This window comes from Schistocerca gregaria, chromosome 6 (genome assembly GCF_023897955.1).
Source record: "Schistocerca gregaria isolate iqSchGreg1 chromosome 6, iqSchGreg1.2, whole genome shotgun sequence".
NCBI lineage: Eukaryota > Metazoa > Arthropoda > Insecta > Orthoptera > Acrididae > Schistocerca > Schistocerca gregaria.
The window spans coordinates 211,609,648-211,624,842 of NC_064925.1; the positions used below are offsets into that span (position 1 = coordinate 211,609,648).

Sequence of the window (15,195 nt, forward strand, 5' to 3'; positions counted from 1 at the left end):
ACACTCAGTGCGTTATCACACAGTTTATTGTTCACTTTTTCCATCACATTCCAATTAGTGATTCAGTTTATCCATATTGCACTAACTAAGCATCTGGATAGTCTCAATTGTAAATTGGAACATATTTTAACACCTATTAATTGAGCTACATAAGAAATATGGCTCTGACTTTACATGATCGTATTTCATACGTTACACAAATCGAATTTCCTTCTAAATATTTCTTATCACTCTGTACTAAGTGATTGATCTAGTTGGAATCTCTTATTTAAAGTGTCGACCAAATGGTCTTTCTAGACTCATGAGTTCAGTAGTTTTTCACATATGTTCTTTATATTCATTCAACACTGATTCACTGCTTTTATTGTTGCTGTGTTTGCAGTTGCCTTGCTTGTACGGGTGTAACTGCAAGCGCTTCCAAGCTGGAATCTGTACAGATGTTAATTATCTGTCATACCTTCAGGTATTATCCTGTTTTTAGTATAAATTATCCCACTTCTCACATTCAGTAAATGATCCGCTGCTAGTATGCATTTCCAACAACCATGCACAATGCCACTCTTTCATTTCCACTTTTCTGCAAAGTGCCAGTATGCAGATTATTTACTAGTACTTTGTTTGATTGCACACATTTAAATGCATGACCTTCATTCACAAGCAACTCACTCATACACATACTTAAAAATTACCACATACATAATAAGCATATACACAAAGTCAAACATACATGAAATAAATCTTTACTACCTATACGCCTTTGGATCTCTTTTCCCATGGTTAGTCTTTTCGACCACGGCATAGAGTAGGTAGCATGACAGAATGTTTGATGGGGCTTCACATGCATATCAAATTTATATCCCTTTGTGATTCCTGGATTCCTGGTTTCTCGGAGAACACTTTTACAAATTGATTTAATACTTGACTTAAGTAAGCTTGTAGTGACAGGCTTAAGTAAGATGATTCGGCTACTTTTCTTCGATTTGTTGTTTGATAGTGACAGCTTCCGACTCCCAGTTGGGTTCCTGTTCATTACTGTTTTGATTAAGAATACAGTGATTGATATTCAATGTATCTGGATCATTCACAGTTACTCGGACTTTCCGGTAGTAGTTTATATACGCGTCTGCAGTCCTTATCAGTGCCAGGTGAATTTGCCAGTTGCGATACGATAAAGTGCAGATGGCCCAGGAGAGGTCAATTTTAGCCTTCATTTCCCGCAGCGCCTCAAGTCCCAGGATGGAAGGTACTGTAAGATTCTTAACCACAAGGAAAGAGCATAATATGGCTTCTTTTTCCATGTCAATCTCAGCCTGCACCTGATTCCTTATTACTTGCACTCTGCCCTGTAGAGCACCTACGACCTTACAATTCTCCACTGGTAAACTGTATAACTTCTTTACATGATCTATACATTTAAATAACTGCTCATTTATGCAAGAGGCACTCGCCCCTGTATCAATTATTACTGTCACTTCTATGCCATTTATTTTTGCTCTGAATGCAGCCTGAAAATGTTCTACCTCCTGTTGCTCTGCAGATCGCGGATCAACTATTAATTCTTCCCTCATGTTGCATCTGTTATTATAATGGAGTAAATACACATTTTGCTTGTCCCCCCTCTTTAACCTTGCCGACCATCTGGAAAGGGCTTATAGAGTTGGACAGAGTTTGACGGTCTGTCGCATCCTGCTGATACTTGGTCTATCACATCTGCGATTTTCACCCCATTTAGCCACAGTTTGCAATGTACCATGCGCAATATACTCATGCAGCTGACTATTTGGTGGCTGAGGTGGGGGTGGTGACATCGGAATAATGTTAATATAATTGACAGGCACATGACCTGTTGGCATGGCTTGTTGTGCCCCTCAATTCGCTGGACCTCTCTGTTGCCACTGCTCATTCTCTCATATCTTTGTTTACGAAGTCGGAGTTTCCTCCCCCTTCGCTCCATCTCTTTCCGTTATAATTCTCCCCCCCCCCCCCCTCCCTTTTTGGTGGATACTGGTTCATGCTGGCATACTGGTTCACATTATAACCATTGCTACTCCAGTTGTTATTCACAGGCGGCCCATTATTCATTGAGTTCGCCTTCTTATGGAGGTTCTCTCCATGCAAATATTGGTTACTTTTGTCATAACCATTTTTCAAGGGCTATCACTACCCTGATTTCTTGCTTTATTATTGCCTTGAGCGTTATTTGAGTTCCCTTACTCATTCTGCCGGGCATCCTCATATATTAAGTCCAAAGAATCTATTGTTGCTATGAACAGTTCCAGGTCAGTATCTGGTAAGTGCAATAATTTTTCCCTAATTGCTATTGGTAATTTGCCTTTTAGTATTCGTAAAACATCTCTTGCTAGCATGTGTTCATCCCAGTACCTCGTCTTGTTGAAGTATCATTCAAAGTATTTCCTTAGGTTGCCACAGCAAGGGTTAAAGGGTTCAGGGTTGTACACCTGTTCACATAGCCCCTCCTGTACAGATCTTGACCAGTACCTGGCTAGGAATTTGCTTTCAAATTCCAAGAATGTCGGACACTGTTCCGCGATCTCCATCGCCCACAGTGCTCCTTCACCCATAATAAATGAAACCATGAACTAAATTTTTTGATGTTCAGTCCATGACACAGGTAACACGTTTCTAAAACAAAAATCACAGGATGTATGCTTTTCTTTTCATTGTTAAATGTTTGAAATTGCTGATGTTTGATTAAAAATTCTTTGTGTTTTACTTGTGCTACAGTTGGTAGTATTCCAGCCTTGTTTGCAGTGAGAATACCTGTATAATTCATCGGCAAGAGCGGTTTCATTCTCTCGCAGTCTGATTTTTCTACCCCACATATATTAAGTGGTACATTTCCATACTGCATTTATAATTAATTGTTGTGATCATGCAAGGTGACATCAAAGTCAATAATATTCTATTGTATTTTTCAAAATACAGATAAAACTTACATTAATTATCAAACAGCACTACAATGGCGGCCTACTGCTAGACGAAACAAAACATTGTCCCTGATCTTCATAGCCTATGTTACACAGAGATTATACCAAAAAACTGTGTTTTGTTAATTAGATTGCTATTTGTGTTTTGATAATAATAACTTACATTCCTTACTATTTGTTATACATCGCTCAGATGTACTTAGTCTTTAGATAATTTATCTTTCGCACATCTCGTAGCAAAAACGTCTTTTCCTTTTATCCAAATGTCTATTTATGTGATGTACCATCACACAACCTTAACTTTAGCAATCATTCATACACCTTTGCTACAAGAGATGATAAAGCTATTGGTTTGTATGCAGAGGCATTACTAGGACCTTTCTCTCTCTTTGACACTGGAGTAATGACCTGCATAATCTAAACTTATATGTAATGTCTCTATTGCTATATTTCCATTTAAGACCTGTTATTATGAACTTCACATTCTGTAGCAAATGGTAATCATCAATTTCTTGATGTGATTGTATCCCCATGGAATGTGGCCGGTCGGAGTGGCCGTGCGGTTCTAGGTGCTACAGTCGGAACTGAGCGATCGCTACAGTCGCAGGTTCGAATCCTGCCTTGGGCATGGATGTGTGTGATGTCCTTAGGTTAGTTAGGTTTAAGTAGTTCTAAGTTATAGGTGACTGATGACCTCAGAAGTTAAGTTGCATAGTGCTCAGAGCCATTTGAACCCATGCAGTGTTTCTGTAGTCTCTCTGTGGTACTGTGAAATGAAAAAGGTGGTGGGTGGTTTTATAATACTATAAATCCTAATAGTACCATACATCATGAGCTGCTTGTGCTTGCTATGTTTTTCCATGTTGGATCTTTAACTCATCTTTATGTTATGTTTGATTATGTAAGGTCACTTTTATGAATTGTTCTGATGGTCCAGCTACTCTGTCCCACTGGCCTGTATGAACTTTCTCTTCTTATGGACTTGAATAGTTTGGATGGTAGTGCCAAAATACAAGGTCACAATGATTACTTTGAGCTACAAAATAAACTTCAAATTCTTAAGTTTCACTCCTCTATATTTTAAATTCTTCCTCTCTCTCAATCACATATGCCTCTAACTACATCTTGAAAAAGTCTAAATCTTTAACACAATATTAAAGATGTGGCCCATAGGCCTCACACCAAAGTTCCACCTTTTTTCATCAAAAAGAGATTCATCTGTTTTGAGATCCCACTGATGTTGTTGGTGGCCCCCTTACTGCAAGCCATCCATTACACTGCTAACTTGAGTGTCAAAGTATATCTATGTCCTTGGGCAGCAGGTGAGTGGCTTTTGTCACTTCATGACTTGCTGCTGCTCTTATTGTTACTGCTCCCAGACCCTCTGTAGAAAATCAGGCCCAGGTGTAGTGTATCTGCTTATTTATTTATTTAGATTTTTTTCTTGGAGCCATCAATATGATGGCTTTTGCAAATGTCAAGTACAGTTACAAACATAAAATATGTTTAGATCCTACTTTTACAGGTAGTAGTTGAACAGGAAATTGATGCTTGTCAAAATACATTACATATTACACATATTATACAACCAATTATTTTTATACATTATTTTACAGCTCTTAAACTTAACCATCTAAAATTCGTTGAGTGAATACAGACACTTTTCAACTAAGAATTCTTTTAGTTTTGATTTGAATTGCTTTTTATTACTGTTTTTCATGCTCTCTGGCAGTTTATTATACCATATCAGTCCATTAGTATATGGGCTCTGGTCTATCATTTGTTCTTGTTCTTTGTTGGTAGTAATTTTCTTTGGACCTGGTGTTTTGGTCATGTATCACTACAATTAGTTACTTCAGTTTTCTGTGAGACAAAAAAGTAACTAAATTATAAAGATACAAAGAGTATATGGTGAAGTACTTGTGTTGTCTGAAAACATCACAGCAAGAGCCTTCATAGCATAGTCCACATATAGTCCTTAAACCTCTTTTTTTTATAGCAATAGTACTCTGATAAGGTGAATTTCTGCAGCACAACCCCATATTTCTATTCATAATACACAGTTTTAAGAGTGTGAGTGGGCACGATTTTGGACAGTCAGCTAAGAAGATACAGGGCATTGCTGACTTTTTTTTACATACAGTGTTAATGTGGCTAATCCATGAAGGTTTGAGTCCAGATGGACCACTAGAAATATACACTCATTTGCTTCCTCTGCCACTGTGCCTCATACCTCACTTAGCATGAGTGGTGTGAGTCGCCAGTTGTAAATATTAGCACCTAGGATTTATTTACATTGACCTTTGATCCTTGTGCATGAAAATACAAACTTAATTCTAGTATTCCATTACTTGCTGAAAATTTCAGTTCCTCACAATCTTTACCATGAAATAAAACTGAGGTGACATCAACATAATTTACAATGCACGAGTTAACGGGATGTACAACATCATTAACATATGCTAAAAGGAGAAACAGTCCAAGAATTGAGCCTTGAGGGACTCCCTCTGTTTCATTTGTGAAGCTTTGCTTGGGGCAACGAATATTCCAGCTGTGTGCATACCCCTTTCTATATTGCTAATTACTTCATGGAAGAAACTGGTAATAGCAGTGAGTGTGCATAGGTCTCCCTATACCTTGCTGCGATTCAGTAAGCATTTTGTATCTTGAGAAAGATATTGTGAACTGTAATAGGATAACTGTCCCAAATATTTTACTGAAGGTAGGGACTAGTGATATGGGTCTATAATTTTAAAGTTCTTCTTTCCTTTTTTCTACACTACTTAACATACATCGCCTACCACAATCACCTTTAGCTGGTATGATTATTAATAGTGGAGCAAGGTATTTGATAAAATGGTTTGTTACACTACACCTGACTGATAAATGCCTTCTGGAAGGTTCAACTTTAACTCAGGATGGCACTCCATCCCATGTTGCTATATGTGTGACAGAGCTTCTGGGTACATTTGGTGAGGAGCATATGCTGAGTCACCACTTCCATCATGCTTGGTCTCCCAGGTCCCTCGGCCTCAATTCATGTGATTCTTGGTTGTGAGGTTACCTGAAGTCACTTGTCTAACACGTTCATCTGACCTCAACTGGGATTCTAAAGACAAGATCCAACGGCAATTTCTCATCATACCTAGTGATGTACTGCACACTGCTGTTCACAGCATTGTCCCTTGATTACAGGTTATATTGTTATAGATTTTGCTACTCACACACATTTAATCAAATATAACAGTAATGATGATAATGTCTGATAATGTTAGCCAACAAGATAAAGAATGGAACCTATAACACTAGACTGCATACTCGCGGCAGTTCTGCTTTCCTGTTTTTGGTATGACTTGGAAAGAGAGAAAAATTAATGGATGATGCCAATCCATTGGTTCTCAATTGTGTTCAGGAGACGTAAGGTTTGATTACATGAAGGTGGTTTCACAACTGACCTTTGACCCAGATTGCCTTCACACAATCAGAATCTTTGATGAAAATTTGTAAGGGACCTATTTGAATAATAAAAAAAATGGAAATGAATGCAAAACAGTTAAATTTTGTAAAAAGTTGTCAGATTGGAAATTGAACACATTAATGTCCTCCCAAATACAATCAAGATACCGAAATGAAGAGCGAACCTGTAACAAAGCTTACATACATTGAAAAAACCTGGTGAGTTTAAAAAAAGAATAAGCAGAAATGTTCTGTAAAGTGAAGCATCAATATATTCTCAAAGAACAAGGGTGTTAAATAAATAGACATTAGCAAATATACAATGAATACAAAACTTACATTTTTATGTTTCTCTTATACATGGAGTAAGTAGTTCAACAATTATTGCTTTTGTCTGTCTGAGATTTCTTAAAATTAAATGTTCTGGTATGCACGTAAGTACTTTTTAGCAGCATCACACAGTTTACCGAAGCATTTTGCTTGATGATTTACATGGTTTTTGACACTAAACAAAATATAACTTGTAGCGGTGCTACACAACACATCTTAACAAATTGGCAACCAAATGTACAAAGGTAATAAACTCCCTAGAACATTTCTTAACAAATAATGGATTGTTCTTTCAAATGTTTCACAGCTTATTGCTATCGAGCACTATGGCAATGATTTAAATATCTTCACCCAGTGGGTCATAGTGTTTATTTGAAATATTTTAACACTGGACACACATCTTGGTGTAGGTGCACATCATAAAGTATTTTGTCTCTTTACATATGCACTGAGATCCTTAAAATCTTTACAAACTACAGCCCGATGGCTGTTCCTTTCTTTTATGTCAAGTATTTCATTTGAAAAGTATCTTAAATCCAATAATATTACAAGGCAATTTTGATTAATGATGGCCAAAATGTTGAGCATTTGTTATAAAGAACATTGTCTATGCTAAAAATCAATTGTTATTCTAATTATTGATTTTGTATCATATGAAGAACCATATGTTGGTCATTTTGTGTACTTTATTTCTGGTTTCAATAAAATCGCATGTCATTTCAAGCAAGTCTGTCAATTTTTACCTCTCCACCTACATTATTCCCTGAACTATTGAGTTTTTGAAAGTTAACTGACTTTTGAGTCACCCTGCAGTTATGGTCAGAACCTTAAAGCATTGTACCCTGCTTACTCTGTGGCAGCTTCAGCATGAAACATAAATAACACATCCAAACAAAAGAGAAATTATGTGATGATTTCTTTTCATAAAAGCAACAACATTTCCATTAGAGAATAGCAATGGCAGCAATAAATGTGAACCTTATTGTCACAAAATTATGTTATTACTTACAGCTTAGGAGACCAAATGAAGATAGTGGCCACTACTGGACTTCCTTTCAACTTCCATTTCAAACTCTTGGGAAATACCCATCAGTTCTCTTGTACATATACTTTAGGATATCTTGAGTTTTCTGTTAACCTTGTATCCTTTAATTCTTCATAAGTATCATCTAGATTACCACTCAAGTAACATTTCTCTCTCTCAACATATTCTAATCACACATGGATGAATGAGGTATTGTTAATAAGGTTCTATATGTCACTTCTGACATTACATATGATTTTGCACTAAAACTTACTATTCATGGAACATTTTAACATGAAAGGGACTTTTAACTATCATAGCAAAAAGGGTATAATGAGTGTCCAGCTTCATACCTATATTTTATAAAGCTAACCGTATCAATCATGAATAAGAGACTCCCTTTTCACATTATTTTATTACAAATACCATTTTATTTGTTTTAAAGTACTTATTAACTGTATAATTTTATGCAGCATTGTCATATATACTAACCATGACCACTGCAGTAGTCCATTCTCTCTGCCATTGCACAAGCTGATTTTTCTAAATGAAAGTGCTTTCCGAAACAACAAACATATTTGTTATGGCCACCTTGAACTGTGATTTACCCATTGCATATATTCTAATGTGCTTACATAAACTACGAAGTGCAGTTAACATCTCAAACTACAGTCAGAAGTTAGTGTGCCCTTGGTGATACACCAGATAAGAAGTAAACCCTAGATTCTAACCTATACATTTACAGTTATTACTTCTTTGTAATTTATATTAATATTTCTCATTAAACTTCTCTTCAACAACAGGTAAATGCAAATATTAATATTGAAAGTTAGAAATTACAAGCATCTGATGACAATCCGATGTTGTCATGAGCAGTAAATTACATTTCTTTACTTCTTTTATTTTGTGTTTGTATATGTTTATTAAGTATTTACTTTTGTCAACAACAGTATTGTGTAAATGCTGCTGTCAGAAACAATAAATGAGAAGTTTATGATGCCAAGGAAAAGAAGCATCACTCTAAAAGTACGACCTCCTTCCTGGTCACCATGACCAACTATATCCTCAACCACAATTACTTATCCTCCAAAGGCAGCCTGCCACTGTGGCCAATTGGTTCTAGGCACTTTAGTCCAGAACTGTGATGCTGCTACGGTTGCAGCTTTGAATCTTGCCTTGGGCATGGATGTGTGTGATGTCCTTAGGTTAGTTAGGTTTAAGTAGTTCTAAGTCTAGGGGACTGATGACCTCAGATGTTAAGTCCCATAGTGCTTAGAGCCATTTGAAGCATTTTTTTTCCATTCCAAAGGAATTACCTACAAATGGCGAAGACATCCTATCCACATTCCTCCAGGACCTCAACAACTTCACCATTTGCTTCATCTGGTCCTCCTCAACCAAACAGGCCACCTTCCTTGATTTTTACCTCTGCCACGAAGATGGTTACCGTATTTACTCGAATCTAAGCCGCACTTTTTTTCCGGTTTTTGTAATCCAAAAACCTGCCTGCGGCTTAGAATCAAGTGAAAAGTAAGGGGAAGTTCTTAAAAATGTTGTAGGTGCCATCACAAGTAACTTCTGCCATCGAATATATGTAGCGCTACACTGGAATGCTTTGCAGGCACAAAGATAAATACTGGCGTCAAAACCTCTGCGTCAGTAAATAAATTTAAAAAAACATGGAAGACGAGCTTTTTTTCTCCACCCACTGCATTTCCATACATAATCCAATGAACTAAATACAAATTCCGTATTGTTCATCTTTGAATGTAGCAGTATTTCAATGTATTAAGAAAATCTGACTGGCAAGACTGTTTGGGATGTTTGTCAATATGGCCAATTTTACGTTCTGCATTTTTTCCTACCTGTGAGAAGAGATGGTTGCTAATAGGAACTTTTATGAATTGTGAATCACATGCAGTATTCTCTTCACCATAAGAATAATACGAATATAAACATTTTACCATGCATCCTTTCATGTTTGCTGCTATCTCATTTAAATCCTCTCTGCCTAATAAACTATGAAACTAGTGTGAGACAACAGTAAACGTGGAAGAATATACATATCATGTCATGTTTATATTCGTATTATTCTTATGCCTAATAGTGATACAGTCAGAAATGAAGTACAGAAATTGACTAGATTTTTAAATCTAAGATGACTCTAATTTCTGTGTAGAATGTAATGTACTAAAGAGGCGTCTGCAAAGATTTTCAAACGAAGAAAAATTTTCACTAAACTCTCCTTCACAACATCTTCTATCACACGCAGTCTATTATTTGGTTCTTGTTGATCATTATCAAAGAAAGCAGCAGTGTAAATAACAACAAATAGCAGTCTCTTGCCATTGTTTTGCTAATGAGACAATTCCTCTCTTTATTTACTGTAAGCAGCAGTAGCGTGCACAAAAGCAGGTCATGCCACGAGCAGCGACAGGTCGTAAACATACATTATCAGAATGCGACAAACAATGCATGACACAGTACAATAATGCATTTTCAGCTTGGAGTGACGTAACACCTATAACATAAAGAACGGCACTTATCAGATCAAAGAAAAATAAGCAATCAATTCAAACCAGATGAAGCACCTGAAAAAGGAAGGGTACCCGTATAAATACGGATGGAGCGCCTGACGCATAGCAGTGGCTACCTGGTAAAGCTTAACTGCTAACCTTACGACTCAAACCAAACTACTATAGCTGTATCATCATTCATTCGACCTAAATTGTGTCTCATATTACAATGGACCAACTTTGTTTCGATCTGGAGGTGTGACCTAAAAATTTTCTCTCCCCTTGAATTTTGAGTCTTGGATTTCAGGTGTGGACGATTCGGGAAATTTTTTTTTTCCTAGATTTCGAGTCTCATTTTTTCAGGTGTGGCTTAGATTCGAGTGCAGCTCAGATTCGAGTAAATACAGTACATCAGTACCTCCATTCACATCAAACTTACCAACCACCAGCAATACCACCACATTGACAGCTGCCACCCATTCCACATCAAGAAGTCCATTCCATACATCCTAGGCACATCGGTAGTGATGAGCAGTCCCTCTTTCAATATGCCAAGTGACTGACTGAGGCTTTCACAGACTGAAATCTCCCTCCCAATCTTGTCCAGAAACAGATCTCCCGTGCCATATCTCCCCAGTCACTTACTGTGCTCTATGTGCCCATTGTCAAAGGAGCACTACTTTCATGACCTTGTACCACCCAGTATTGAAGTAACTAAATCACATTCTCCACCAAAGTTTTGAGGTATCTGTCACTGTGCTGTGAAATGTGAAAACGTCTTCCTCATTACTCTCCCTATCCCTCCTACAGTGGTATTTGACCACTTATCCAAGCTACATAATATATTTTTCTGTCCTTACTCTACCTCTGCCCCCAAACCCTTGTCTCACGGCTCATATGCAATACACTTAGGTGCAAGAGTTGTCCCATAACTCCTCCCACTACAACGTACTCCAGTCCTATAACAGGGATGTCATATTTTAACAAAGGCAGGACTAGCTATGAAAGGCAGGGCTAGGTGTGAAAGCCAAGTAATTCACCAATTCTGCTGCAGACATTGGATCACAATCTTTGTGGGCATGGCAACTAACAAGCTGTCTGTCCACATGAACAGCCATCAACAAACTGTGGCAAACAGTACCCTCCACCATGCGCCATATGGTGGTTTGCAGAGTATCTACACTCCTGGAAATGGAAAAAAGAACACATTGACACCGGTGTGTCAAACCCACCATACTTGCTCCGGACACTCCGAAAGGGCTGTACAAGCAATGATCACACGCACGGCACAGCGGACACACCAGGAACCGCAGTGTTGGCCGTCGAATGGTGTTAGCTGCGCAGCATTTGTGCACCGCCGCCGTCAGTGTCAGCCAGTTTGCCGTGGCATACGGATCTCCATCGCAGTCTTTAACACTGGTAGCATGCCGCGACAGCGTGGACGTGAACCGTATGTGCAGTTGACGGACTTTGAGCGAGGGCATATAGTGGGCATGCGGGAGGCCGGGTGGACGTACCGCCGAATTGCTCAACACGTGGGGCGTGAGGTCTCCACAGTACATCGATGTTGTCGCCAGTGGTCGGTGGAACGTGCACGTGCCCGTCGACCTGGGACCGGACCGCAACGACGCATGGATGCACACCAAGATCGTAGGATCCTACGCAGTGCCGTAGGGGACCGCACCGCCACTTCCCAGCAAATTAGGGACAGTGTTGCTCCTGGGTTATCGGCGAGGACCATTTGCAACCGTCCCCATGAAGCTGGGCTACGGTCCCGCACACCGTTAGGCCGTCTTCAGCTCACGCCCCAGCATCGTGCAGCCCGCCTCCAGTGGTGTCACGACAGGTGTGAATGGAGGGACGAATGGAGACGTGTCGTCTTCAGCAATGAGAGTCGCTCCTGCCTTGGTGCCAATGATGGTCGTATGCGTGTTTGGCACCGTGCAGGTGAGCGCCACAATCAGGACTGCATACGACTAGAGGCACACAGGGCCAACACCCGGCATCATGGTGTGGGGAGCGATCTCCTACACTGGCCGTACACCTCTGGTGATCATCGAGGGGACACTGAATAGTGCACGGTACATCCAAACCGACATCAAACCCATCGTTCTACCATTCCTAGACCGGCAAGGGAACTTGCTGTTACAACAGGACAATGCACGTCCGCATGTATCCCGTGCCACCCAACGTGCTCTAGAAGGTGTAAGTCAACTACCCTGGCCAGCAAGATCTCCGGATCTGTCCCCCATTGAGCATGTTTGGGACTGGATGAAGCGTCGTCTCACGCGGTCTGCACGTCCAGCACGAACGCTGGTCCAACTGAGGCGCCAGGTGGAAATGGCATGGCAAGCCGTACCACAGGACTACATCCAGCATCTCTACGATCATCTCCATGGGAGAATAGCAGCCTGCATTGCTGCGAAAGGTGGATATACACTGTACTAGTGCCGACATTGTGCATGCTCTGTTGCCTGCGTCTATGTGCCTGTGGTTCTGTCAGTGTGATCATGTGATGTATCTGACCCCAGGAATGTGTCAATAAAGTTTCCCCTTCCTGGGACAATGAATTCATGGTGTTCTTATTTCAATTTCCAGGAGTGTATGTAAACGTAGATGGATGGCCCGCCCTGTTGCACAGCACCCTGCCAAACGCAATGTGCTTCACTTTAATGACTGTTTCAGAGCCTGTGTCACCTAGATTTTCCTCACCAACACCAGATTTTCTGAGTTGCACTGGCATGAACTCTCTTTGAAACTTTTCCTTCATTTCCGTTAACCCTGTAGTCCACTTTCACTCTATGTTCTCTTCACTGATTTCTCCACTCGGGGCTGGGTGATATGGTTGTCCTTGTCATTTAATCACCAGCATCATTCATGAAAGTTGGAGACCAGAACAAGTAAAACTTGGAAATTTCTATGGGTGCTGGTGACCACGCAGTTGAGGGCCCCACAAACCAAACAACATCATCATCATTATCCCCTCCCTTTGCCCACTCCAGTACTACACATGCATTCTATCCTGCCAAATCACCTACATAGTCCTTTGTCATTGTCTAGTTCTCTCCTTGACCCTTCCTGCTCCCACAGACGTCACTAGCATTTCCCCCCATCCTAACCAGCTATCTCTCCCCCGTCCCCATGCCAAACTTACTCTGTACCCCCACTACCCACCCCAGCTAGACTGCTCCTCACCTCTCAGAAGCAGTCACAGTAAAGCCTTAGTTCTTGGAGACAACAGTGGCCACATTTGTCTGAGTTGTGCTCATGTCAGGATGTAAGCTTACAAGTTATGATGGAGGATTCAGTGTGAAAGCTGAATATTTCTAGCATTCTTTTCTGATGCGCCTCTCTGAAATTAACTGTCTCTTCTATGCAGTAAATTTTAAGGACAGTAATTTTAGCAGATACTTTCTGAAATACTTTTGTTCTTTTATTGATAGATATGAAGAACAGCATTCTACAGTGAGCATTTTGAAATAAAACTATGTAGGCATAATATATTTGGCAGATCATTGCGTAAATGTAGTATTTCATAACTTATTTTATTAAAAAAAGAATGAGATACAAAGCTATTTTGATATTTATTTTAGGTTGACAATACATTGTATGAAACTGAATACAATCCATAATTCAAGCTTCTTGCTTCCACAAATGTGCATGTATTGCTGAGGTCTGGTGTATCAGTTCCTATAAAAGACAAACAGAAGATGATACAAAAATTTCAGTTCCAAAAATAAGAACAAATTAGTAGTTTATGAATAATCACAGGTACATTTTGTTTTACTTTTCATCCAGCTTTGTGGATTATTTTCATGATTATAATACAGGTGTTCTCTATAATGGATAAGTATTTCCCAACAGTAACTTTTACCTTCCTTTATCTCACCATCAGAGCAAAAACTTTTAACTTCTTTGACAGTTACCGCTACAGATAACACTAAATACAAATACTATGATCAATCTCAGTGGCAACAGTCAGTCGCAGCTGATGAGATTTTAATTGTCCTCTCACATGGAGTCATAATTCATAGACTCATCTCACATTTGGCCAATTATTACACCATTCAGAGGAAGAATCAACTTCCATCATCACCAGTAACATTAGTAAGTAAACATGACTACAGTATACTCACTGGCATCAATAATATTCTACCAGTTTATATATTAATTCTTTGTTTGGTGGTGAGACTATCTTCTCTGACAGCAACACAAATAATTTCTCAATTTTTAATATTTGAAGACCAACAACAGATATGCTCTGTCTGGATAGAAGTGTTTACTTTTAGTTAAATCCACTGTAATCCAAAATTAAAGCAGCAAACAGCTATTTCCCCATCCTGTGTCTAATTCATGATATAATCATATGAACTTTCAACAGCTGTCCCTACAATCATGTTCTGCATGGAAGGTGACCTTCCAGTCAATGTACAACCACACCAGCACAGACCTCAGGGCACCTATCAAATGGGGTAGTGTTTTCCAGGTAGTTCCACACCCATTATCACTATGTACATAGCCACATATGGTGCAGAATGGCACAGAGAATACACTTACCAGACTGTCTGCAGTGTAGGGACATAGGAAGAATGGAAGCAGGATAGTCACAAACTGGTGTGGCCCTATGGTTTAAAGTTAACTGTTCTGTTGTTTCTTGGATGTGGCAACAGTTAATAGAGACTGAAACTGTATCCTGAAGACCTGGGCAGGACTGATCACATATGACTTCAGAAAGAGATGAGTGTTATTTGGCTGTAAGGGCATAATGAGACTGCCTTAGTACTGCACAGCTACTGGTATTGACATTGCAGCATCCACTGGATGCCTATATCAAGGCAAACAGTATGTAGAAGGCTTTGGTGGAGTAGCCTTTATTATTGGAGACCTGCTGTATGTCTATCTCTGTTGCATCTTCACAGAA

The 15,195-nt window shown here is 39.4% G+C and overlaps 1 protein-coding gene across 5 annotated transcripts in view; it reads right to left on the reverse strand.

The window, feature by feature from the left end:
- Positions 1-13,800: 13,800 nt before the first annotated feature.
- LOC126277958 (uncharacterized) overlaps positions 13,801-15,195 on the reverse strand; it is a 226,444-nt gene continuing 225,049 nt past the window's right edge. For all 5 annotated transcript variants that reach the window (XM_049977578.1, XM_049977579.1, XM_049977577.1 and 2 more), the window contains one exon: positions 13,801-13,964. Coding sequence is in view for 1 of the 5 variants with exons in the window: in XM_049977579.1 (XP_049833536.1) it covers positions 13,958-13,964 (7 nt within the window). In the remaining 4 variants the exon portion in view is untranslated. The remainder of the gene's footprint in view (positions 13,965-15,195) is intronic.